The sequence below is a fragment of the Peromyscus maniculatus genome, chromosome 12, assembly GCF_049852395.1.
Source record: "Peromyscus maniculatus bairdii isolate BWxNUB_F1_BW_parent chromosome 12, HU_Pman_BW_mat_3.1, whole genome shotgun sequence".
In the NCBI taxonomy this organism is placed as follows: domain Eukaryota; kingdom Metazoa; phylum Chordata; class Mammalia; order Rodentia; family Cricetidae; genus Peromyscus; species Peromyscus maniculatus.
Window position 1 is genome coordinate 9,520,599 of NC_134863.1, and position 26,806 is coordinate 9,547,404.

Sequence of the window (26,806 nt, forward strand, 5' to 3'; positions counted from 1 at the left end):
ACCCTGGACGCTGGAGCTAGACTGAGCAGAGTTCTCCAGAGAACACTGCCGGACTGTGCCACACCTTCCCAGACCCTGTAAACTATCCCTTCACTTGTAAGTTACCCCACAAAATAAACCTCCCTTTTAACTACGTGGAGTGGCCTTAATAGTTTCACCAATACTGCCTGACCTCTGTGTCCAATCTAGTGCCTGGCTCTGTCCTCTAATCTTCAGGCAAGTTTATTAGGGTACACAATATGACACCACACTTTTTTCTTTTGTGTTTTATACATGTGTAAGCACGTATTTCATGATTTGAGCATTCTCAGGTTTCATTATGCATATGTCAGCAAGATCTGCTGTTTCTGCTGATGACCTAATAACAAGATTTATACACAATTTTGTATTTTGATTGTTAAACACAGGAGAGTACAGCACACCAATTTTGTATAAGCTTTTGTTTAACTTAATCCCCAAGGGTGGATGTGCCTCAGTTCCTTTGGAATGTATTTCCAATGCATTCAGTGAATACCTAAAACTGAAAAAATGATGTTGTGTTATAGTGAGGTTACAATGAGTTTGATTCAGCAGTTGGACATGTTGCAAATAAGAGCCTCCCATGACAATAAAGGCCTCATTTCTCATCCCTGGTAGCCGGCCGTCTACTGCCTCTCATGAGCACCATCATGGACTTTGGGCTTAACTCTCTCATCATAGACCTTGTCTAGTGAGATATTAGTAAACTTGACCTTGACCAATGGGATATTAATAAAATTGAAGGGAGCGGTGTCTTGAAAATCAGTGATCTCTTTTGCTGGTTCACTCTTGCTCTGCAACGTAAAGTCTGGACTAAATTGTCATAGAGAAAGGGTCAGGTAACAAGCCAGCTCCAGATGACATAATGTACAGGAACCTCAGTTAAGGTCCCAGATGACTGCAGTCTTCATTAGAGCTGAGAACAGACAAAAGACCCTTTTGAGCCTCTTCTAAAGAGTTCATGGAAGTCATGAACAAAACATTGTCTAAGCAATCAGATTCTAGAATATTTACTATAACAATAAAGAATATATTTAATACAACAAAACAAATTAAATACAAATGCTAAATAGAATCCATATGATACAGTAAACATAATAATATATAAGAAGGGAGATTTCAAGAAAAGTCTTGTCTATATGAACAATGAAGGAGGAAAAGGAACAGTCACGTAGAATGAACTGGTACCCGAGTGGTGCTGATTCAGGTCTCAGGTCCAGGAAGTTTAAGAGCATCTTTCAGCTGCTTAGTTTTTGGTGTCTGTCCATTCTTTTGTTGAAGAATCAGTTATTTCTGGACAGAACAGGATTTAAATCATGTTCTAACAAATCTTGGAAGTGTTGGTGAAAAATAATTCCGAGTAGAATAATGTAGCACTAAGGAAATAAGCAAAGTGTGGCGGAGGAGATTGTAGTCCCCAGTGAGGACATCACAGGCAGGTGTCCAGGTGGGCGGATCCAGATGCGGCCTCAGATGTCATGTTGCAGTTGTTCCTTCTGTAGAACACTGTGACATTTAATAGTCTAGGATCCAGAGGTTGCTCCATGCTCACTGTTGAATGAATCATAGACATGTCATCTTGGTATACACATCCTTCCTGACACCAGACTAACCTCCATTCTGATTGTAATGCAGTTTGTTAATATTGTCCCAAATCTGACTTTCATCTCCGCTCTGGACAGTGAAATGTTGCTAGCTGCTTTAAAAGCTGCCCTTGCAGGATGCTGACTGCTGATTCAGGGGAAACTCTGCTGGCCTCCAGACAATAGGGAACAAACTTAATGCAATAAATTTTATTTAATCTTCCTGATAACAGTATTTTTCTGTATTCGAGATAGAATCAGTAAGGCTGAGAGAACATTTTGATACTTAACCACACAGGTCATAAGGTGCGGCACAGCGCTTTGTTCTCTAGAACGTTTGTTTGGTGTTAACCGAAGTAATTTTCCCCCCAAAGATCATGGCTCTTTCAAATTATTTCAAGAGCACTAGCAATCTATGTGGTTTCATGGACCAGTCGGAAGAGAGAAGATAAGGATACCATGTGTAAAATGGGCACCCCACATGGGTTTCTTTTGGGCATATCAATCAGGTACAAGTATGAGCTTCCACATACAGTTTTGTTTGAGGAATTTGTCAAATCCTGTAATAACATAGTATATTGATGTTGCTCGGATTGGATTAGCAACTGTCTGAATGTGTGGGTATTCTCTTACCCTGCTTTTCCTTCTCAGGGTATAAAAACCTCCTCTCACCTGGGAAACCTCCCTCGTGAGGAGCAGCAGACAGATGTTGTGGCACAGCATCACCCTTGGAATGGGTCCTTTCACTCACACAGCTTTCCTCCTCATCCTGGGCAGCACTTAGATCAAGGAAGTAATTGAAGGTATCCGAAATCTCCTCCCTGTTATTACTTATCACTGAGCTTTCACCTGAAAGTGTACTGGTGTTGTCTTCAAATATCTTTTGAAAATTCTCAATAAAAAACTGCACAAGAGAAATCTGTAATAACAGAGGACAAAAATGATATGTCATTTGATGTAGTTATGAACTGCATTTGGCATAGAAGACAGAGCTAGGAAAATTTGAAATACAAACTTCTGATAAAAACTGCTATAAAATATGTGAGCTTTTTTTTTTTTTAAAGAACTGTGAAAGTTACAATAGTATTCAGGAACAGATCTTAAAATACAGTCAGTGAAGTACAACTGGTTACTGTTCAAGGTCTTCAATGTGATGACTAAGTTCATTAAACTTGAATGGCTTTGCAATCACCCAGAAGGCACAGCTCCAGGAATGTCTGTGAGGGTGTGTCTGCAGAGGAGTAATTAAGGACAGAGACGAATCCTGAATGAGGATGTACAGGCTTTGAACGTGAAGTCAGAATGAACAGAAGGGGAATGAATGAAGAAGCACCGTTTCCTTTGCTCCCTACTTCCAGACTGCAATTGCACAGATCGTTCATGCCCCCACCCTGTGCTTCACATGTGATGGACTGAGTCACTTCAAACTGTGAGCTAAAACAATCTCATTCCTGGAGTTATCTTTGCCAGATGTTTTTATACTTACAGTGAGAAGAGGAACTAATAAACATATATAAAATGTATGGGGTTAAGAGATAGGGTTTTGTCATTCAGATTTACAAACCACCAAAATAAAAAAATAAAAATAAAAAAACTTCAGGTTTTACACAAAGCATCTAAACTATGGGCAGCTGAGCTTCTTTGGGTCTTCTGTGTAGGAAGAAGGCATCTGGAGAGAGCATGCCTGGAAGTCAAGATCATTGCCTCCGTGCACAGTGTCCCACAGCCTTCCTGTTCAGTGGAGCTTGTATTGATTTATTAGCCATTTTTTACTTCCATTAGGAAATTCTAGAATTTTTACTTTGCTTCCATTATCAAAGATGAAATGTTCCCTAGTTTATTGTTTGATATTCCCAGGAGGCTCATATGTTGAAGACCTGTCCTCGGGATTATTTTGGAGGTCTGCTTGTAGAGGCAAGGCCTAATGGTATATAATATAGTGTTTAAGGTGCCTCTGTGGGAGGCGATAGGCTTCTAGCCTTTCTTTATTCTTTCCCGGATTCCTCACAAAAATAAACAATTTTGTTGGACCAGGCACTCTATTAAAATGTGCTTCTCATAGGTTGAAAAGAAATGGGACCCATCAATGACAAGTTAGAAATTCCAGGAATGGGTGAAGATGAATATTTCATCTCTGGACACAGTAGTTTCAGCCACTGTGTTATAGAATGAGGAAGGTGCCTAAATCAGAAATGGTTACTCAATTATTTCTCCGAATGGAAATAACTGGATGAGAGAAACTTCCTTGCATGCAGACACCTGGGCAGAACGTTGTACCAAACCAAAGCACAGAAACATACATTACCTGTTTTGAGACTTCATTTCCTAGTCCCAACTTGTGGGAGCTAGGCAGGCTCACAACACTTGGTGCTATACACACGGATAAGTTATACGATGTCATACAGTTAGTTGATGAATGTCTCTCGATGCTGTGTAAGACCTGAAACAGCTGTCTCAAGAGAACGAGGTTCGGTGTTGGCAATTGCTCTAAAAGACTGAACAGAGATAAATTCATTTGAAACAGGAAATTTTACTTAGGAAGTTCTAAACATGGAGAAAGGGAAAGAAAAAATTGTATAACATATATAGTTAATTGAGGTTAAAAGAAAATAGTGTGTTCTAAAAACATTGCTTTAATTGTTTTACCCAAGGTTCTGCAGTATAATTTGAGCAAAATTTATTCATATATAATTTATATAAACATATTTAAAACTCATGACACCATGAAACTTACTAAAAGAAACACTAATAAAGGAAAGAATGAAAATTTAATAAACCCTTATTTTTAAGGTAACAAGCATTTCTGTGTGGGGATTAGAACTCAGAGCCTACCTAGTATCTGAGAGTTTATTCGAGGAATTCATGGACACAGAAATGTTTCATAGAATTCATGTCTGGATATGGACTTCTCTGTTAGTTAACCATTTAAGACTGTTGAAACCATCTCACTGATAGGCTGGATGACCAAAATGTCCCATAAGGCAGTGAATTTCTTCTATGTCATGTGTTCAGTGTTTATGTATTCCTATACATTCCCTAATAAATGTTTTGTATTAAGAGAAAAATAATAGACCGTAGTAGAAAGACATTGCCTTTGTTTTCTGAGACTGTCTCACACTGTAGCCACAGCTGTCCTAGAATCATTGAGTAACCTGACTGTGGCCCACTACCGACGATAATCTCCACCCTAGCCTGTCACGTCCTGAGATTACAGGCTTCGCTACCATGAAGTTCTTAGACCTAGTTCTCCTTTAAAAAGATGCTCCATATGTGGGGACTAAAGCATCCTTTGGTGCTTGGCATGATTTTAGTCACATTCATCAGAATATATTGTCTGCATTTTTGTTGTTCCAAATCAAGTAGTGCATCATTACCTCTGGATGGCAGAGATTCTTTCCTTCTCATTCTCTTCATCAGTGACAGCCAGCCATTTGTCATAGAGGCTGGATGGGAAGACACCTCCTGGGATATTTCGCAGGAAATCCTTAGAAAGAATAATAATAAATATTAATCTTATAGAAAATTTATATTGGAAAATTACTGATAAAATCCTCAGTTGAAGAATTCAGCTTAGATCTCAGTCCCCCCAAAGCTCCCCAAGCCTGCACCCCACAGAACTTTGTCTGTGATCTGCTGAGTGGCACAGCAGAGGGGGTTTGGATTTACTGGACTGAAACTGGAGCGCGAGGGGCGGAGTCGGGGCGGGCGTGGGGGTGGAGCTCTTCTCAGGCCAGACTCCTCTAGGATGTTTACACAGTCAAGTGCAAAGTGAGACACGCTGGTGTATTAGTTCAAACTCGATTACTTTTCCAACAAAAGAAGCACGTCCACTCTGTTCACTCCTTTTGAATGCTGTTTTCACCCCTGGTCAGAAAGGTTCTGGAGCAAGCGCTCTGAGCGCTGTCTTCAACACACATGGAGTGAGGGCAGCTTCATTGGCAGAGAGAAAAAGTGCCACTTTGTAAAAGTGATGATTACATCATAAATTAGGAAATCTGTCTCCTAAGATCTGTGTCGCTGGGGCAAGCTTGGCGGCGTGCACCTGTAATTCCAGAACTCAGGAAGCTGAGGTAGGATGAGCTCAACTTAGAAGCCAGCCTGACTTACACAGAGGGGAAAAAATGGAAAATACTGAGAGAAGTTTTAACCTTAATTTGTATCTTCAATGACAAGGTGATTTCCTGGTGGGTTGTTAGCTTTGTTACAGACACCCTGTTTATGCTGGCCCTTCTAAATATTGCCAAAATGCTTAGTACTGAGTAGCTCAAGCAATGGCCCCCCCACCCCCCGCGTTAACGGCCATGATTATGTAATTTAGTAACTGCTCATTCATAATAGTAATTTTGAGCTGATGGAAGGATAGAAGGTTAAATGAACAAAGCCAGACTTCATTTACAATTGATATGACATGGGCACACAAAACCCCCAGTGGAAGCTATGGTTGCACCACTTTCTTCCCCATCGGGGGTCCCAGGGTCTGGAGCCGGACTGCACTGTAGCCACGGCACCTTCTGAGAGTTTTGGAGGCATCAGTTGCAATTTTGCTCATGTAACACACATAAATGCTCCGAGATCGTAGATCCCGTCTCTGGCTTCTTAGGGCAATGACACCAGAGTCCACTGATGAGACAGGAAATGATTCTAACTTGATCCAAGAAAATTATTCCATAGAGTGTACCATTGGGCCACTGCTTATAAACACCTCGGTGGCAAGATCAGTGTACTGCTGACTCATTTGTAATTTATGCAAATTCTTTAGCATTGGACATGCTGTTATGAAGGCCTTGATTAGAAAACATCATGGTAGGCAACTAAAGTCTTGCTATAAAATAAATCAAGTTCATGTGTGTACCTCAGAGAGAGCAGCATCCCACTTCTTTGAATACTTAACATAGGATACTTTTTCTGTGATTATCCATTTTTACAGTGTTGGAAATTTTGTCTTCGTGAGAAAGACAGTGTTGAACTCAAAGTCAGGATGCCTAGTTTGTTAGGAATTCAGCAGAATAAGTCTATACTTTGCAATACTCACTATTGCAAATTTCGGTATTATTATGACTGAATTGTTCCAGAGTGAAATTGAAAGGGTCCTGTGAGATTGCAAAGTAAAAGAGGCCTGGCATACGGGGCTCTGAGCCTCGGTGGGTGATTCCTGGAGCTGCTACCATGTGGCTAATCCTTTTAGCCACTCAGTTTATGTGCTGTGCCTGTGGCGCACCCAGAGGCCTAGACCTTTGACCACTCGGTCCTCGCTGCTGGCACTGTCTGGGAAGGTGGTGTGGCTATTCCTGGAGCAAATATCCCTGAGGTCACTCTGAGGATCCATGGCATTGCCCCACTTCCACTCCCCTGTCTCTGCTTCCTGCTCCTGTCACCAGCCATGTCCCGCTGCCAGGATGGACTCATCCTCTGGAACTGAAGCCAGAATAAACTGTACGGGATGTTTATTTCATTGACAAAAAGTAACTAACTGGGAAGTAGGTACCAGACAGTGGGACTTTGCTCTCAAACCTGATTATGTTGTTTTCCAGAAGAATGTGGAAGTCTTTGGACCTTAAACTACAAAAGCCACAGAACGCTAGCTGAACCTAAGGGGTGATTCTGCTAGATGCTTGGAACTACGAGAGGATAAGGATGATGGAGGCCTCACTCAAGGTACCAGCGGGGAAAATGACAGCTACTGGGTTAGAGGACATGCTGGTGACATTCTGTAGAAGAATCTGGCTGCCTTCTGTCCTTGTCCTACTAACTTGCCTGAGGGTAATTAAAAATTAACGCACCCATTTTTTTTTGATGGAGGAAATATGACAGACGGACTATTACTGAATCTGCGACATGGTTTTTAGTAATAATACTTAAGGAGGTCTGCAGTGATGAAAAGAACGCAGGAGAAGATGGTATAAAACATGGAGAGAAAAAGCGGGTAGGGAGCTTACTTGTCATAGCTCCAATGGTCAGGGAGATTCCCTGTTAAGGAGAGGCCTCCTGCTTGGTGTGGAACAATAGGGAAGGTTCTGTAACCGCTAGGGCCCCCCACTGTGCCTCTAGCAACCCCCTTCCAGCACCCTCTTCCAGCACCCCCTTCCAGCATCCCCCCTCCAGCATCCCCCTTCCAGCACCCCCTTCCAGCATCCCCCTTCCAGCACCCCCCTTCCAGCATCCCCCCTCCCAGCACCCCCTTCCAGCATCCCCCTTCCAGCATCTGAAAAAAAACTCTGCTGCTGCTGGGGTTCAAGGGCCATGTTGAGTCCATCCCAAGCCGGCAGCAGGCCATGGCAATGACCACCAGGTGGCGCTACCCTTAGAGGCATGAAGGATCCAACAGTGAGGACTTGCGTCTGAAATATCATCTTCCCACGATATTTCAGACAGCTGATGCCATTGCGTGTGGCAGAGGAGTTCCTTGTGTGAAGGTCCTGAGAGGGCAAGGGGCTGTGTGTGTGTGTGTGTGTGTGTGTGTGTGTGTGTGTGTGTGTGTGTGTGAGAGAGAGAGAGAGAGAGAGAGAGAGAGAGAGAGAGAGAGAGAGAGAGAGAGAGAGATGCAAAGTGAAACCTATGTTGCAGCGTAGAGCTCAGCTGGGGATGCCAGAGCCAGGTGACATCTGCCGAGGAGAGCTACATACAGGGAGCGGGGTCACGGGAGAGACAGAGGCAGGTTTCAGGCAGAAAAGCTGGAGGGGTGGAGCTGCCTTAGCCCAGCGAAGCTGAGGTACCAGGTGTGAGGGGACACAGTGCTATCGGATTTCTCTCTTTCCCTGCCAGAGTGTGGTCTTTCTTTAGTCCAGTATTTTCTCATTATGTCCTCACGCTCCCTGTTGGAATGGTATTCTGTGACATTGCACATTTGATGCATGTGATTTGTCTCTTGGTTTTAAGGAGCCTAAAATTAAAAGATGCTCCGAGTCTTAAGAGAGTCTCTGACTTTTGAAGGAATAAACTCTAAATGACAGTGGTGACAAGGATGTTGGGCTGTTTGCGTTACCATGTGGACAGAAGACTGGCGCCTAGATGGCCAAGTGTGGTGCTTTGAATTAATATGTCCCAGTAGGCTCAGGCACTTGAACACTTGTTCCCAGTTAGTGGCACTGTTTGTGGAGGGGGTACAACCTTTCTGGAGGGATATGTCACTGAAAGTCCATAGCCTCCCCCGACTTCCAGTGTCCTGACTCTGCTTCGCGTCTAAGGCTACAGATGTGGTTTCCAAGCTTCCTGCTCCAGCAGCCGTTCCTCCCTTCTGTGATGGACACTCACCCCTCTGAACTGTGAGCCAAAGTAAACTCTTTCTTTTGTAATTTGCCTTGGTCCTGGTGCCTCAGCCCAGCAATGCAAAAGTAAACAATGCCACCCTGTTATCACTCTCGGGTAATCGTAATTAAATGGTTCACGCGCAGCCTCAGAGAAATGACGACCATGAACGATGCTGGAACATCCTCTACCTTTAAAACAGACGCCACAACGAGGATGGATTCCTCCCTCAGATTTACATCCTTTCCCAAATCCAGCTTCTCCTTCAGTGTTTGGCAGGAGGCTGCATTGGCTGACTTTCTAAATATTCCTTCCACATCAGGTCCGTTTTCATTCAGAAGGGACAGCATATCCTGAGAGGAAAAGACAAGCACCTGCCATTCATTCTAAAGCCACACTTGCAGAGCACAGTGTGAGTCTTCCTGAGAACCAGAGCAACGAGGTGTGGGGTGGTTTGAAAGAGAGTGGTCCCCGTGGTTCGAATGCTTACTCGCCACGGAGCGGCACTATTTCAAAGGCTTAGGAGGTGTGGCTTGTTAGAAATAATGTGTCACTGGGGTTGGGATTGGAGGTTTCAAAAGCCCATGTCAGGCCCAGTCACTCTCTCTTCCTGCGCCTGTGGATCTAGATGAAGGATCTCAGCTCCTTCTTCACCACCAGGTCTGCCTGCACGCACCCATGATGATAAAGGACTAAACCTCGGTAGTGTAAGGCAACCCAGTTAAGAGTTTTTCCTTTATAAGGGTTGTCGTGAGCATGGTGACCCTCCCCAGTAATAACAGAACGGAGACTAGGACAGGTACAAGTGCCAAGAGTGAGAGCTGTGTGAAGGGAAGCACCTGTTGGTTGAACTGAGGATTCTACACGTGTTCTGCTCCCCAAACCACTCTATCCTTTCATGCTGAGAACTGGGAACAGGTTTGAAGCAGATTTTCCTCTGCTGTGATTGATGCTCTAAAATCAATCTGTCTCTAGGCCTGGACACTGTCCCTGGCACTCTCCTGTCCTCCCTGTGAATGCCCTACCCCAATATGTCATCCCATTTCCTATTGGATTCTTCTCTGATTAGGACCCTATTCCCACTTCCATTATGTCCCTGGCTCTCTATGAGGCTTAAATCAGTATTCACATGGTCCCTTTTCTAATTGTATTCCTTTGAATCGGCCTTTCATTTCCTTCTGCTCTGTCTTCATATTTTCAGTTTTCAGTATAGGATGAAGCCAAGGGACCCACAGCCTCACCTGCCTGTGATTTACCATGGAAGCTCGGGTACCATATACAATCCAACCGGGGCTTTTAGTTGTTGAATTGGCAGAGGCTGGTTATGAGAGTCATGGCTACTGCCAGCTTTTATGACGTATTTAAGGTTTACTCTTCTGTCATTCCTACACCTGACATGATAGACTGGTTCCCTATGCAGTGTAAACATCACCACGGTGAAGATGCTGGACATTCAGTGTTTTACTGAGAGTTTGGTCACTTACTTGTAATGACATGGGCCAAAATCTGAGTCATTCTTTGACATCGTTTGTCAGGATTATAGGATTGGTACTTTGAAAAGGGAAAGTTTTTTTTTTTATATTTAAAGCACTTGAAATATAAATCAAAACATCCAGATATATAGATTGTCAGAATGATGAGACTGTGATGAAATGGCCGTGAAATTATCTCTGGTACCAGTGTGGAGCTGAAGGAAGAAACTGGATGTGGGGCAGAGTTTGAGAACATTGCATCCGAAGAGCACATTATAGTCCTACAGAAAGTCAGTGTGACCATTGCTGAGCAGTGGAAGGAGCTAGAGTGCGTTTTCCTGTTCTGCTTTCTGTGATTCATCAGAACAATATTGGGATGTTTTTTCTAAAAAGATATAGAGTAGCTCCCTCAGCTAAGTAAAGGTTTATCTAGTAATCCCCCACTTAGAGAAATGACTTAAAGACATTCCTGCTCAGATGGCCACAAGAAAAAAAATGATGCTCACCAGAATTGAAGACGGCAGATTACCATCCTTGCAAATAGCCCCGAGAGAATTACAGAAGAGGCCACCAGTAGTTGAGGCTGGAGTCTTGGGAAGCACATGGTCACAGCAGGTGGGCGTGCCCCATTGAAATATCCGGCTTAGGAGAGAGCGTCTTTTGACTATTTTCTCTGAGTCTGAGGAGAGCAGAGATCATCACTTCAATAGTCTGATGATCTCTCAGTAGAGTACCATAACATGTGCATAAATAGGTTACATATGTTAAGTAGTTAAACCTGAACAGACATGTCATGTAGAAGACAGTTGGAATTCCACCAGATACCTTTATTTACCTGTTCACTTGGCTTTTGAGGATTTTACTCTTCAAATAAACTCAGCTCACTGTACATGGCACTATATAGGAGTGTAGCTGGTCCTGGCTCTGGAACCTCACAGTAAGTGGGGTACTCAAAACTGTAGATAGCTGGGCAGTGGTGGCACACGCCTTTAATCCCAGCACTTGGGAGACAGAGCCAGGGGGATCTCTGTGAGTTCGAGGCCAGCCTGGTCTACAGAGTGAGATCCAGGACAGGCACCAAAACTACACAGAGAAACCCTGTCTAGAAAAACCAAAAAGAGAACAAAACAAAACAAAACAAAACAAAAACCTGTATATAAGTGTATCTTATTTGGAATTGACACAGAAGTCAAGAAGCAAGTAAGGACCATGGCAGGGAATTTTGAAACCGGGCATATTGAACACATGGAGAAGAGGTAATAATGTAACACAAAGCTTGAATAGAGTAAGTATGGGAATGCAGGATAGAAGAGTGCAGGCGAGGAAGGGTAATTAATCCTAAACATGCCTTGATGATGTGCTATGGAAATACGCTACTATATAATCTTCCTAAAATATGTACATTTATTTATACAGAAAAAATTAAACAGTTATAACTTGGTGACAGCGCTCCTACTAGATGACACAAGCTAGCAAATAAAAAGTCCAGTGCCAGAAAATGGGTTAACTCTGATGGACTGTGAGATCTCACTGAACCCCGAAACATATAGGCCACAGCCAGTGATCTTGCTTACCCTCCAGAATAGGTATTAGATTCTATTGATGGGCTCCCAGAAACAGATAAATCAATCTGGAACTGACCAGATGCTTTATCTGATCTCTACTGTGCTCTGCACAGTACTGGAAGAGAGAAGTACTCAACAGGAATGCCCAGCTGTAACCCTGGGAACTACAGTGGCGTGAGGCCTGGCAGATACAGCCAGCGGGGCACAGTGGTACAACCAGCATGGGACCCGCCAACCATGTTCTGAGTGGATTTCAGATTCAGTGGGCAAGATGGACCCCATACCTGGCACCAGTTTTGGTACATGGATCAGAGGCCATAGTGGAAATACTAGAAGTATTAATATGCTAAATGTGAACAGTATTAAAGTGACTCCTGATTGTGATTTTATACTCATAGATCAGTGCATCACACAACCCCTGTCAGAGAAGTGACTTTTTACAGTTGATGGTGATCAACACAGATTTCCACAACTGGCCAATGTGCTGAAAATAAGTCTCTTTGGAAGGCAGATCCCTAAATATGGTGTCTGTATTATATTCCCTCCTGTCCAAGCTCAAGTATCAGCACAAAAAGAGGGCAGAAAGATGGTCAAAGCCATGAACAGTTTTGTTATGGAGTCAACAAAATCTTTTCAATACTCAGTGCATCAGCTGCAGCTGTGAACTCTGAACAGCTGTTATAGTGTGTCCAAGGACCTTTCCCATCAAGGAGGGAGGTGTGCAGAGAGGCCCATGCCTACCTGAGGCAGTGTAGGCAATTGGCAGCTGCTACAACGTTGAGATTCTGTTTTCCTTAAGGGTGTGGCCTATAGAGGTAGAGCATACCCCAGGGGATGGATGACCCCTACCGAAGGGCACATGGACAACACAGATTTGGATTTGATATTGCTATGTTTTAAGGCAGTGGTTCTCAATCTTTGGGTCAAGATGCCCTTGGGGTCACATTTCAGATGTTTATATTGTGATTCATAACCTTAGCAAATTTACAGTTATGAAATAGCAACTAAATAACTTTATGGTTGGACTCACAACAACATGAGGAACTGTATGTATTAAAGGGTCACAGCATTAGGCAGGCTGAGAACCACTGTTTTAAGGGGGGAAAGAAGAGGAAAACAGTTGAGTGTGTTGATAGAGGAGGAGTTGATCTTGGAATAGTTTGGAGAATGTGATTGAATGTGATAAAACACACTGTATGAAAATATCAAAAAATTAATAAAATGGTATACTATTTATACAGTTTGCCAAAAGCACTACTCAGCTCAATGCACAGACACAGAACTCTTTGTAATAGTAATGTTCATCACAGAACTCTGTGTCAGCCCTAATAATGTCAACCCTAACATAGATGGGTTTAGGGAAATTGGATAGAACAGAACACTTTGCTAGTCTCCATTTGGGACAGCAGCCTCTAGAAGGTCCATAGGCCTGAAGCTATCATTCAACTGGTGTTTACATCCCACCAATGTGAAAGGAGACAACACAGCCACCCTCACATCCTAGAGAATTTCTTCCATGTTAACAGGTATAGATGTTTGATAAGTAGATATGGGCAAGGACAGTTTGAATACTTTTAAGCAATGTTCATCTTTCTTCTTAACCTGATTTTATTATTTCTAATCTACCTAAGTATATTTTAATCCTTAGCTTTAATTGTGTTCAGAGGAAGGCTCTGTCCCTTGATTTTGAACCAAGTACTTAGCTCCTCAATTGAGAAAGACAGAAACGACACTCAACTGGTGCTCCCTGAAATACACCTCCAGTCATCAGGCTGAAAGGGCAGGTTTTAGGTGAGGTGATCATTAGGATCCATCCCTGTGACCAATGAAACATGTGCTACTGCGTCTGGAAACATTGGGTGATTAAATAATCCTAGAAAAAATGTATTGACTTCCCACTGTGCAAACTGAGAGATGAAGAATGAAAAATCTAAATTAGCTTTGCTTTACACACAGTAGTCACGACAAAAATATATCAAGGAGAATTTCTGTTCTTGTGAAAGTATTTCCCAAACTGTTACCATCTTTTATTAGAAAAAGTAATATCAGTTGGGGTTCGTTGTAATAATTGTAGGGAAAAGGCAACAGAAGGATTTAAAAGCCAGAGAATCTGAACACTTACAGGGAAGAGACTCACTGCTCTGCTGATGGCCTCTGGGTGTCTCCTTGGGCTTTAGGATGAATCTTCCCGGCACGTGAGGGGCCTGCAGCTCCTGCATCACCTTTTGGATGTTGAGATAAGCGGTGTATTTGCTTGGACCCAGGGCCATAAATGCATCATTTCCAAGTTCACTCATCTTGATAGCATATGGATTCTCATGTCCTATACAGAGAAAATTCTCAGCTTAGATTGGTGCACCTACCTGCTCGTGAGTGTGCGCACACACTGGGGTGAGCAACAGTTCTCCCCGGCTCCTGCAGTAAGAAGGCTGTCGTTCCTAATGAATCTGATGCCCTCCCTGAGGAGACTCTAGGGAAGCAGGTGTCTAAACACAGGCCTTTAAAGCACAGAGGAAAGAAATCTGAACATGTGGCTTGCTTGGAATGCACAGACCATTAGAGCACCATAGAGCAGAGTTTTTGTATGATTGTCCTTTAAACTCTTTATGGTGTTCTAGTTTCCCGATATCCACTGGAGTTTTACTCCTAAGGGGGCATCACATCCCTCTGTGCTAATCCTTTTAAACACTCATCCTTCCCATCTCAGTGATTACTCACAAAAAGAGGAAACGTGTTGGTTTTATATTGGCTAATATTTTTTTCCACACCCCACTTTACAGTATTTGGTTTGTGCATTTTCACTTGTTATTCCTTCCTGTACAAAGAATTTTCCAAGATGCTGTACTAAAAATAGAGATTGCCTTTTTTTTAGGGATTGAGTGAAACTCTCTTTCATCCATTTCTCCTTCATCCCTGCTGTCACAGCGAGTGCTTGCAATTCCTTCCATCTGGCACAGATGCAATGCTGCATTTAGCCAGATACTGCAGCAGCAGCACTCCGTGTTTAGGGCACGGGAGCTGTAGAATGAGCATAGTAACAGAAGCCTGGGCTCCAGATCAGTCCGACGTTGATGCACACGGCAGACCCGAGGGGGTTTGGGAAATGTAGCTAAAAATGGCTGCCAAGGAGCCACCGTGAATAAAAGGTTCTTAGGATATCTCTGGATAGCTGTGTTCTATGAGGCTGCTCCAAGGTTTAATATCAAGGTAAGATCTTAACAAATTAATGCATACTATTTAATTAATACAATTGTAGTCTGTGTCTGCTTTCTCTGCATGTATTTTCCTTTGACTAGACTTACAATCGTGTCAACAGTACAAGGACCAACAATAGCCAAGTTTGTTGGCTAATGCCTGTATTCCCAGAACACAGGATCCTGAGGGAGAGAGTGGAAAAGTGTGAAGGCCACCCAAAAAAACAGAGCAACATCTTGCCCAAAACAAAATCCACAAATGCTATGAACTGAGTGGGTGCAGTCTGCCTTAGTGTTGTCCCGGGTACTGCTTGTATCTAACAGGGACAACAAACATTTATTTTCTATTTATCTTATTATCCAGTATCACTCCATTTAACAACTTTCTGAAATATATTACAATGTCTGCAAAGATGTGTTTCAGGGACAAAATAGAAGCAGGAGCTATCTATCTATCTATCTATCTATCTATCTATCTATCTATCTATCTATCTATCTATCTATCATCTATCTATCATCTATCAATCATTAGCTATCATATACCATCTATCTATCTATCATCAATATCTCTATTTTATATCTGTTTATCTATCTATCATCAATCTTCCTATCTTCTATCTATCTATTTGTCTGTCTGTCTATCTATCATGTTTCTATCTCTATCTATTTATCTATCTATCTATATACAAGTAACAACAATTAACAACAGAACAACAAAGATGAAGCCATGAATATAAAAGAACAAGGAGTGGTGTTCGGGAGGGTTTGGAGGTGGGAAAGGGAAGGTAGAAATTCTGTAATTATGTTGTATCTCAGGTTGAGATACAATCAAGCAGCACAAACCTAAGAGAAGACAGATTCCCACAGACGCCCTTGCTGCCCTACCACTGTTCCAAGGTCTTTGTGTCAGTCACAGTGAAGTCGATTCATAAACCAAAGTCTTTGTTGTAGCTAAATTATTCTGATAGTTATTTTATAACATTTGACCAAGAACATATTTTGCAAAATATAATAAAATAAAGGACATGTTTCTCATTCGGAAAATATTTGAAGAGTGTGAATATTATCTCATTTCATTTTTTGTGATGAGCAAAGGCCCTGATAGGAACAGATGTACAATGAAGATCCATCACAGACTCATGGCCATGGCTGGATTTTAGCTTCTGAGAAGCAAATGTAACAATAATGAGAACATGAACACTAATTGTGGAAAGTGAATTTCTTAACAGTTTCTTTTTTTGTTCTTACATCCAGAAGAATAGAAAATCTCTGAGTGCTTTTTTTTATTGTAATGCAAAAACTTCACATTTTCTCTGTAAGTAACCAGACGTTGTACATGAAGAGATTTATCGTACACAGAAACCCACAACTGGTCAGAGAGGACATGACTGTGGAGTTCCCACCCCACCTGGTACATGCACAGTGCGACCCCTCCACCTAAAGCTCAGCAAACTTCCTTGGAGGAGAAGGAAAGACTCTAAGAGTCAAGGAGCAGGATGGTGATGGGAGATTGTGTCTTCTGTATGTGAGGGGAGCTGAACCCACAAGATCTCAACAGCTTGATCACCGAAATGGGACTTGAAAGAATGAAAAGACCACCTGACAGGCCAATGTGTGTGGGAATATCCGGGCCTCACACTTAGAGGAAGAGCGTAGGCAATGGATGGTTGCAGAGGGAGAGACTCGGTGTTCTTCAGGGATGACCTCCTGAGAGGTCATCCACTCTCAAGTGGATTGGACACACATGTGAGAAACACTAAATAGGCTTAGAGAGGTTTGTATGCTTATACATATAGCGAGAATAATTAAAGAAGTTAGTGTATTTGATGGGGAATGAAGTGGACATGGCAGAAGTCTGAGGAGCCAGAGAGAGGGACTGAAAATGACATAAATCCATTACTCATATAAAATTCTGAATAAACAATTCCTCTCAGAAGTTGAAGTTAAGTTCCTGTTGCTGAAGCCACCTCACACTTTGGACAAGGGACTCGGGATTTGAAATGCATCTGACCTGAAAGCCTCCTCTGTTTAGACCAGTGGTTCTCAACCTAGGAGTTGGGACCCCTTTGGGGGTCGATAACCCTTTCAGAGCACTTGTATAAGACCATCAGAAAACACAGATATTTACATTATGATTTATAACAGTAGCAAATTTACAGTTATGAAGTAGCAATGAAAATAAATTTATGGTTGAGGGTCACCACAATGTGAGGAACTGTATTAAAGGGTTGCCGCACTAGGAATGCTGAGATCCACTGGTTTAGACTTTTTGTAGTACTGGGATGTATTCAACAGTTCACTCAGCCAAAGGCCTGTGAACCACACCGATGACCAGCATGGCAGGACATCTGTAAGGCTGCTGTAGTAGCACTTACATCTTGGTGGTACCCAATGGCTGTCTAATTGGAGCGAAGGTCTGGTAAACAGGAGGGAAAGTGTGCCTGATACCATAAGCTTAGCCAACTCCACAGTAATGTGGTCGTGGATATTTCAGGAGGACATACTGTTGCCATTTTTTTATAACTAAAATAATGCCAGCTGAATTCTAAACATTTATCTAAGCATCTACAGATAAGTATAGATCTCACTCATCATCAGAGATGGTCCCTTCTGCAGAAGCAGGAACCATTACAACTAATCAAATGTAAAGAACAAAGAACAAATGATTGTGAGGGCCCAACACCAATGGACACCTACAACACAACTCCTATGTCTAAGGCTCATGGGAAATCATGAAAGAAAAGGGGGAAAGATTGTAAGAGCCAGATAATTAGAAATACTGCTCTGAAATTGTGTTTTCTATAGATAAGATTACACCCATGAAATCTCAGCAACATGACTGCCTAAAAGATATAAATACAACAGTTGACATGCCAATGTGAATCTGGGAAATCTCACGAGACCACACAACTGTGGGAAGAGCTACAATCAATGAACAACTTCTGGGAGTCATTAGCCTTCCCCAGGGATGAATCCTCTGATTGGTTACCAATATTCCAAGTGCCCTGTCCTAGAATGGTATTTAAGCAGGCAACGCTGAAGTGACTGAGCAGATTGTGTTCATGTTCGTTCATTTGTGCGTATATGTAACGAAGAGGCTAAGAGGAGGCGGCCCTTGATTTGAGACCGGGAGTGAAACCTGGAAGGGTGGGAGAGAGGATTAGGAAGCGGGGTGATTGAATTATATTTTAATTAAATAGAAAGATATTTTAAAAACCAATTACCAACTACAAAAACAAATTACCAAAATGCCCTTTTATCGTATACCTGGACTAGAGACAAGACTCCGTAAATGGGTCTTAGGTGATGGAAAAACACCACATAAGATTTTTACTTTAAGGGTACTTAACCTGAAGACCAAACGATGAAAACTTTGACAGTTTAGGGTTACAGGTTAGAACTCTGTGGATCCCTCACACTTACCTAGGAGAGGGCATGGCGTGTCTTCCTGGCCAGAAGAGAAGCAGAGCTGGTAATTCCACTCAGCATTCTGGGAGACAAGAGAACAAGAGTCACAAAGAACCTTTCTCAGGAGACACAAAATGAAAACTCCCTTTCCATTTCCATGTCTCTAAAGCTGCAAAATACTGTGGCCAGCAGAGTTCTGCCCTAGAAGTGGCTGCCACTGTGGTTTAAGGTTAGTGAGTTCAGAGGCCTCTGTCCCCTCCCTGAGTCTGCAGGGACACAAAGGTCCTTGCTTTCTTCTTCCTGGTGCACACAGATCTGAGAAGTCACAAAGCGATATGGTTGTCGCTGTTTTGTGAGACTAGGAATTTTAAAAAAATCAGTTCATTCCCTGTCCCTAAGCGAGAAAAAAATCCCAAGATCCCTGTCACTTGCTTCCCTATACCATTTGGATGACACTGAGCTTTGCTATCACATGTCCCTGCTTTAGACAAATTATTGCCCAAGAGTCACACTTCCACCGTGACTGTGACGGCTGAGCCAAGTGAACCCCGAGAGCCTTGGAACTTCAGCAAGTCTGAGCAAAGGAGACAAAGGCCAGAGAGGCCTGGAGGAGACAGGGGTGTGAAGTCAGGACCCGGTTTCCTTCAGAGACACCCTGTTCCACAGAGGGAAGGGACGGCGGTCTAGCCTGGAAAATAGGCCCTATGCAGAAAACAACGTCCACAGACTTACTGTCCACAGCCTGGGATCCATGTGAAACAAGCAAATGTAAATTATAAAGACTATTGAATTCTATCACAGCTCCGCTGGAGAGGCAAGAACGCACCTCAGAGGTGCTATTGTTTACTAATACATTAAGTAGTTTTTGATTCCTGATTAAGATTATGGCTTGGCTTTGTAGAGTGAGCACCCAGTTAGGGGAGCTAGCAGGTACAACTCACACACATGTGCACACGGACACACACATACACACAGAGAGACAGACAGACAGACAGGGACAGAGAGACAGACAGAGACAGAAACAGAAATTAATGTCCCCAAAATGGAAGTAAGATCTAATAAAATTCCCTCCTGTAACAGGCTAATAAAAATGAGACTAGAATACCACAAATCATGTACTCAAATATGACCAAATAATCATTTCTTTTTACGTTAAAATAGTGCTTCTCTTTCTTGGGAGACTGAGCCATTTACACAAAAAAATTCACAGATGTGACCATGATGAAGTTCATTTCACTGTCAGTGAGTGTACTCAAGGAGAATCATATGACTCACCCCAACAGTCAATTCTTACAAAGACACATGTATCATGCATGATTAATATGAATGTGAAGGTGTCTGCTATAAAATATAAAATATATGCTTAAAATAGCCTATTTCATTATACTCATATATGGAAGTGATCAATTATGCAATATACTGATGGTTCTGAAGCTTCCAGGGCATTTAATCCTATCACTCTGACAAAATTTAAAGTTATAAAAAGGGATTTTCACAGTGAAAATTTCATATTAGGAATAATGCTGCACAAGGGGTTTTCACTGTGCCGAATGATATTCTCTTTCATAAAATCACTCAGTTCTGTGGCTCTGCCTCTTTTCTGCTTGGAATTCGCATACACACACACACATACACACACACACACACACACACACACTCTAAAATGAGTGAGTTTGAATGAATAATTAAATGGTCTACATCCTTGGTTTCTGTCAAACATTATCACCCTCTTTACCAGTCAATTCCAGCATCAACTGTTGGATTTTGAAGACCAGATGCAGGGCATATGGCTCTAGTCACATGTTCTAATTCACATTGCATATCAAACCTTTTGTTAAGTAATTATTGTATCTGAATCCTCAAGGAATAAATTAGTATGAAAAAGGAGGAAACAGCAAAGAAAATACAGAAAAAATGAGCCAAAAATAATCAGGAAATTGATATTAACAATGTTATACAAGTTCATTGGGTATATAAACACATGTACAATCATTGTATGTATATAAATATGATCACACACAATGTACACATCAAAATTCAAGTTGCTTGCACTTGACCATACACATGGGTTTCATTGTGCTATGAATTTTCTTTTTCTTTTTCAAAACAGTGTTTCTCTGTCTAGTCCTGACTATCCTGGAACTATGTAGACCATGCTGGTCTCAAACTCACAGAGATTCACCTGTCTCTGCCTCCCAAGAACTGGTATTACAGACATGCACCACCACTCCCAGCATGCTAAGGATTTTCATTCACATGGAATTTGACATGAAATGCAAGAGCAGTGTCTATACATGGGCTAATGTAACATGTTAGCTGTCTGTGCTTCTTCAAGTAGAGATGAAAGAATGGGAAATTGACACAAAGAATAAGCAGGTATCTGACAGTGATGTTTATACAGACATTAAGTATGTGTGGAGTATAAAAAGAAAAGATTTTTAAGTAAAAAACTTTGGAGTCACTCACAGGTATTCCCAACACTGGTTGTAACTTCTTGACAATGTCGTTTACTGTGTCCAAATGTGTTGCTGTTACGGTGAAAGGCTGTAGAAAACACAGAGAAAAGCATGGTCAATTATCAATGTGAAATCCCTCGATTTCATAGTTATTCACCCACTTATTACCATACCATGAAACCAAAGCTACTGAAAATCACGACAAAGACAAGCATATGGATGCATGAGAATCTGTTATGGTTTTCCTTTTTTTCGTATAGCCTGAGGCCAGTAAGAAGTGTTTCAGTATAACGGATGTCACCTAAAAGACTTGGTGCATTTAATATATAAACGGATGTCACCCAAAAGACTTGGTGCATTTAATATATAAACAGATGTCACCCAAAAGACTTGGTGCATTTAATATATAAACGGATGTCACCCAAAAGACTTGGTGCATTTAACATATAAACGGATGTCACCCAAAAGACTTGGTGCATTTAACATATAAACGGATGTCACCCAAAAGACTTGGTGCATCTAACATATAAACGGATGTCACCCAAAAGACTTGGTGCATCTAACATATAAACGGATGTCACCCAAAAGACTTGGTGCATCTAACATATAAACGGATGTCACCCAAAAGACTTGGTGCATCTAACATATAAACGGATGTCACCCAAAAGACTTGGTGCATCTAACATATAAGCGGATGTCACCCAAAAGACTTGGTGCATTTAACATACAACAGGGAGGGGACGGAACTGCAACAGCAAAAGTGCTTTTCTGAAGCTGATGAACTGAGTTAAATTCCTGGGAAACATGTGGCAGAGGGAACCAAATCTGGTTGTCCTCTGACATGTGAACATGTGACCTACACACACACACACACACACACACACACACACACACACACACCAATGTTACAGTTTTAAAAGTTCACAGCCAAGCAGTAGTTAGTTCTATAAAAGGATATTCTTTTCTTTTTTCTTCTTCTTCTTCTTTTTTTTTTTTTCCCAAGACAGAATTACTCTGTGTAGCTTTGGTGCCTGCCCTGAATCTTGCTCTATAGACCAGTCTGGCCTCGAACTCACAGAGATCTGCCTTCCAAGTGCTGGGATTAAAGGCGTGCCCCACCACCACCCAGTTAAAAGGTTATTCTTATGCTTAGGAGATTGCTAAGTGTTCAAGAGCCATGGTGTATATAACAGATCACACACACACACACACACACACACACACACACAAATATTAACAAACAGGTGAATATAGTAGAATACATGGGATCCTTTGTAATGAGCTGTACTTTTATGTATGTATTTAATTATGTCCACCTAAAGATAAACTATTTAAGAGTAACTAAATTCCATTTAAAAGATAGAAAATATTCTACCCAACACCAAAGAATATACATTCTATTTAGCAGCCCACAGAGGCATTTCCAAATCAGATCACATGAAGGGGCACAAAACAAATATTCAGAAAGTCTGAAAAAGCAAATAACTCAGTGTATCTTATATGAACACAATGAACACAGATTTTAAATGAATAGCAAACAAATCCCTAATAAGTACAAATGCTCATAGAGATTAAAATACTAATGACTGAATGATGAATAGGTCTAAGAAGAAATCAGGAAATAAATACACATGAACCCTGGAACTAAGTGAAAATAAAAATACAGCACAACAAAATATCTGGGACATGCTGGAAGCAGTTCTAGGAGGGAAATTTATAGCTCTAATCGCATAAGATGAAAAATCAAAAAGAACAGAAATAAATGACTTAATGATACGACTCAAGAATATGGAAAAAGAAGAACAAACCAAACCCAAATCCAGTATCTCGGGATAAAACTAACAAAGAAAACTAAAGGCCCTAGTAGAAAACTATAAATCTCTGAAAGAAAGGGATTGAGGAAGACATAGGAAATGGGAAGACTTCACATGAGCATGTGTTGGTAAAATGATTATTATGAAAATGACCATTGTACCCAAAACTACTCAAAGACTAAATACAACCCAAATCAAAGTCCCACAATATTTTTCACATAATAATTAAATCACTAAACATACAGAATAAAGAAAGAATATTAAGAGCAGAAAAGGAAAAAGACCAAGTGACCTATAAAGGTAAACCCATCAGAATAACACCCAACTTCTCAATGGAGACTCTGAAAGCCAGAAGGACCTGAACAGATGTAATGCAGATGCTAAGAGACCATGGATACCAGCCTAGACTAATATACCCAGCAAAATTTTCAGTCACCATAGATGGAGTAAACAAGACATTCCAAGACAAAACCAATTTAAACAAATCCAGCAAATCCAGCTCTACAGAAAGCACTAGAAGGAAAACTCCAACCTAAGGAAGTCAGATACACCCTGGAAAACACAGGCAACAGATAATGCCACAGCAGTAAACTCCAAAGAAGGGAAACACAGGACACTACCACCAAAGATAACAGGACTCAACAATCACTGGTCACTAATACCCTGTAATATCAATGGACTCAACTTGCCTATAAAAAGACACAGGCTAACAGAATGGATACAAAAGCAGGATCCATCCTCTGTTGCATACAAGAAACACATCTCAACTTCGAAGACAGACACCACCTCAGAGTAAAGGGCTGGGAAAAGACTTTCCAATCAAATGGACCTAAGAAGCACGCTGGTGTAGCTATCCTAGTATCTAATAAAATAGACTTCAAACTAAAATCAATCAAAAGAGATTGGGAAGGACATTACATATTCATCATAGGAAAAAACCACCAAGATGAAGTCTCAATTTTGAACATTTATGCCCCAAGTACAAGGGCATCCACATTGTAAAAGAAACATTACTAAAGCTTAAATTACACATCCAACTCCACACATTAATAGTGGGAGATTTCAACACCTCACTCTCACCACTGGATAGATCTGCCAGACTGAAATTTAACAGAGAAATAGGGGATCTAATATGGAGTCAAATGGACTTAATAGGTATCTACAGAACATTCCACTCTAACACAAAAGAATATGCCTTCTTATCAGCACCCCATGGAACCTTCTCTAAAATCAACCACATACTCGGTCACAAAGCAAATCTCAACAGATACAAAAAAAAAAAAAAAAAAAAAAAAAGTGGAATAACTCCTGCAAGGAAATAGTCAAATTGAGGGCTGAAATCAATAAAATAGAAACAAAGAAAACAATACAAAAAAATCTGTTGTATGTAAAATGAATAAATTAATTCCTTAATTAAAAAAAATTGTACCCCAAACTACTCATAGACTGAATATAACTCAAACCATAGTCCCACAATATTTTTCGCAGAAATATAAAAAAAAATACTAAAATTCATGGAACTCACAGAAGATCCTGGATAACAAAAATAATTCTGAGCAAAAAGAACAAGGGTGGAAGGTTTGGCATTGCAGATTTTAGGACAGAGGGCTGGATGGTAGGGGCACAAAACGAACCTGGAGGCCAACGAGCCAAAACAAAGACCCAACCCAAGCACACAGTTACAACCATCTGATGTTTGACAAAGACGCTAAAACATCTTCAGAAATGGTGCTGGGGGCTGGTTTATACCGCTGCACCCCTTTAATGCCAGCACTCGGGAGGTAGAAGCAGGAGGATCTCTGAGTTTGAGGCCAGTCTGGTCTAGAGAGAGAGTTCCAGGACAGCCAGCACTACAGAGAAACCCTGCCTCAAAAATAACAACAGCAACAAGAACATGGTGCTGGGAACACTGGATGTCCTCAAGCACCAACAGTGAAACTAGAGTGGAATCTATCAGTCTGCACAAGTCTTAAATTCAGCCATTAAAGTACAATATCGTCTTAGTCTAATGTGCACATACAGTGTTCCCGCTCGGGCTGTCCTCTATGAATATCTCCAGTGTAGTACTCATCCCGTGGTACTTCTCCTTGGTTTGATTAATGGATCTGGACAAATTTGATAAAGAGACAAAATATATGAAATGAACTTCAAGTTGCTTATTTTCACATTAATCAAGTTTGTCAATGTTTTAAAAAAATTTAAAGATTTATTTATTATTTATACAGTGTTCTGCCTGCATGTGTCCCTGAAGGCCAGAAGAGGGCACCAGATCTCACAACCAGGTGGTTGTGCGCCATCATGTGGTTGCTGGAAATTGAACTCAGGACCTTTGAGAGAGCAGTGTTCTTAACTGCTGGGCCATCTCTCCAGCCTTGTTTAAAAAATTTTATGCAAATGAATGGACTCAGAAAATTTTCTATGGCAGATCAAATGAAAAGAAACGGTTTTGGAAAACAGGGTAAGTTCTAGAAAACAGAGTTGTCTTCAGTTGTGCCATTTTAAGCAGCAGAACTAGTTCTCAAACATTCCTGCTTGATCAGTGAGGATGGCGCTATACAGTCAGTGAGCAGGAAGCAGCAGTTGGTGTGAGTGACCTGTCTTGACAGTACCATTATCTTCTAGAATAATCTTTGCTCCGACACAAAGGCAGGAGAAAAGGAGACTGTAAGAATAGCAGCCACCACATCCTCAAACACTGGGAAGTGAGAAATTACAGCAGTAGCCAGGGTCCATCTAAGCAAGAAGATTTTAGTCAAAGTCAGGCTAACCAGCTCTAGTCAGAACAAAGGGAACAGACCGGGGTGGTGCACAGACTCTTATTCATTCACCACTGTTTAAAGAGTTAAAAAAAATGCACAACAACAAAATACCTTTGAAGGAAACAACACCATTCTCTTTTTTGGTCCAAAGATCTGCAATATAAAGATGGAGAAAAATTAAATCATATAAAACATTTATGATTGGATTTGAAGAGTATCTTTCATAACCAACATATTAGAAGCCTGTGATCTGTGGTTACCAATGTGAGTGTCCTCCTCACACCCGGGCATCTGACAGACCTGCCCTTTGCCGGGTGACCTGTTAGAGACAGGAAGTGGACGGTAGTGTGGAAGCTGGCTGACTGTAGCTGTGGAATCCAAGCCAGCTGACCTCTGCCGGGTAAGGCAAGTGCTCTGGGCTTCATTTTCACAACAGATGAAAGGGTGAGTGAGCGTTGTGTGCTCCTGCTGGTTGAGGTGGTTTTCAAATACAGAAGATTTATTTGTATGAAATCATACTAGAGATACATTAAATTGAACACTTTGGCTGAGAGTACTTTATTTTTTTTATCCATGTAATGCCTGAATAGTCAGTTTCTTACACTATTGGTAGTTATGAACCAGGCTACTAAAATATTTATGCATGAACTCTTATGGAGTTGTGTGTCGTCATAGCCAATGAGTCTACACCTAGGATTGGAGATGCAGAGTTACGTGGAATAGCTGTTGAACTTCCCAGAGGACCGTTCAGTTTTCCTTTTTCCCGAGGCAGAGCACATTCCTTGCTTTTATTACTAATTCCCCCCAACTGCTCTCCGCATCTGTATTATTCTGGGGCTGCGTTCATCAGAAGGGTCAATCATCCATCCGTATCACCCTCAACGTATGCATACACCGTTTCTAAATCCTCACATCAAGTTATATAATGGTAAGGATGATGCGCACCGGGTGACATACACTATTACAGATGCTGATACCCAGTTTTTAAACTGGTCTTTATAGCCTACCTAACACATAAAGGAAAGTTCTACAGTTCAGTCTCTGAACACTGAAGGGACCCCTGGAAATCTGTCATCAAACACTTCACCCATCTCCACTTGAACTGCTTTATCTCAAGTGCAAATTCGAGGAAGCTATTAGCATAAAAATGTAATACGCAGAGAAATCAGGAATAAAAAAGAAAAGATTGAGAGAGCCACCCAAACATGGATTTCTTTCTAAAACACTCTGTCAATGGTTCCTTAAGTCAACAGCGGAGGCTGCATTTAGTAAGGTTGCAAAGCCTGAAGGCC

General features: G+C 41.4%; 1 protein-coding gene across 1 annotated transcript in view; it reads right to left on the reverse strand.

Moving 5' to 3' along the window:
* Positions 1–1,012: 1,012 nt before the first annotated feature.
* The window catches only part of LOC121821668 (rho GTPase-activating protein 20-like), a 31,691-nt gene continuing 5,897 nt past the window's right edge, over positions 1,013–26,806 (reverse strand). Inside the window, exons 4-14 of the mRNA XM_042259076.2 lie at positions 25,626–25,667; positions 24,776–24,860; positions 20,952–21,029; positions 18,501–18,567; positions 14,006–14,206; positions 10,825–10,997; positions 9,038–9,199; positions 4,976–5,085; positions 3,907–4,096; positions 2,274–2,520; positions 1,013–1,569 (exon numbers count right to left, since the gene is read on the reverse strand). Of these exons, the coding sequence (XP_042115010.1) occupies positions 1,448–1,569; positions 2,274–2,520; positions 3,907–4,096; positions 4,976–5,085; positions 9,038–9,199; positions 10,825–10,997; positions 14,006–14,206; positions 18,501–18,567; positions 20,952–21,029; positions 24,776–24,860; positions 25,626–25,667 (1,477 nt within the window). The 3' untranslated portion in view covers positions 1,013–1,447. The remainder of the gene's footprint in view (positions 1,570–2,273; positions 2,521–3,906; positions 4,097–4,975; positions 5,086–9,037; positions 9,200–10,824; positions 10,998–14,005; positions 14,207–18,500; positions 18,568–20,951; positions 21,030–24,775; positions 24,861–25,625; positions 25,668–26,806) is intronic.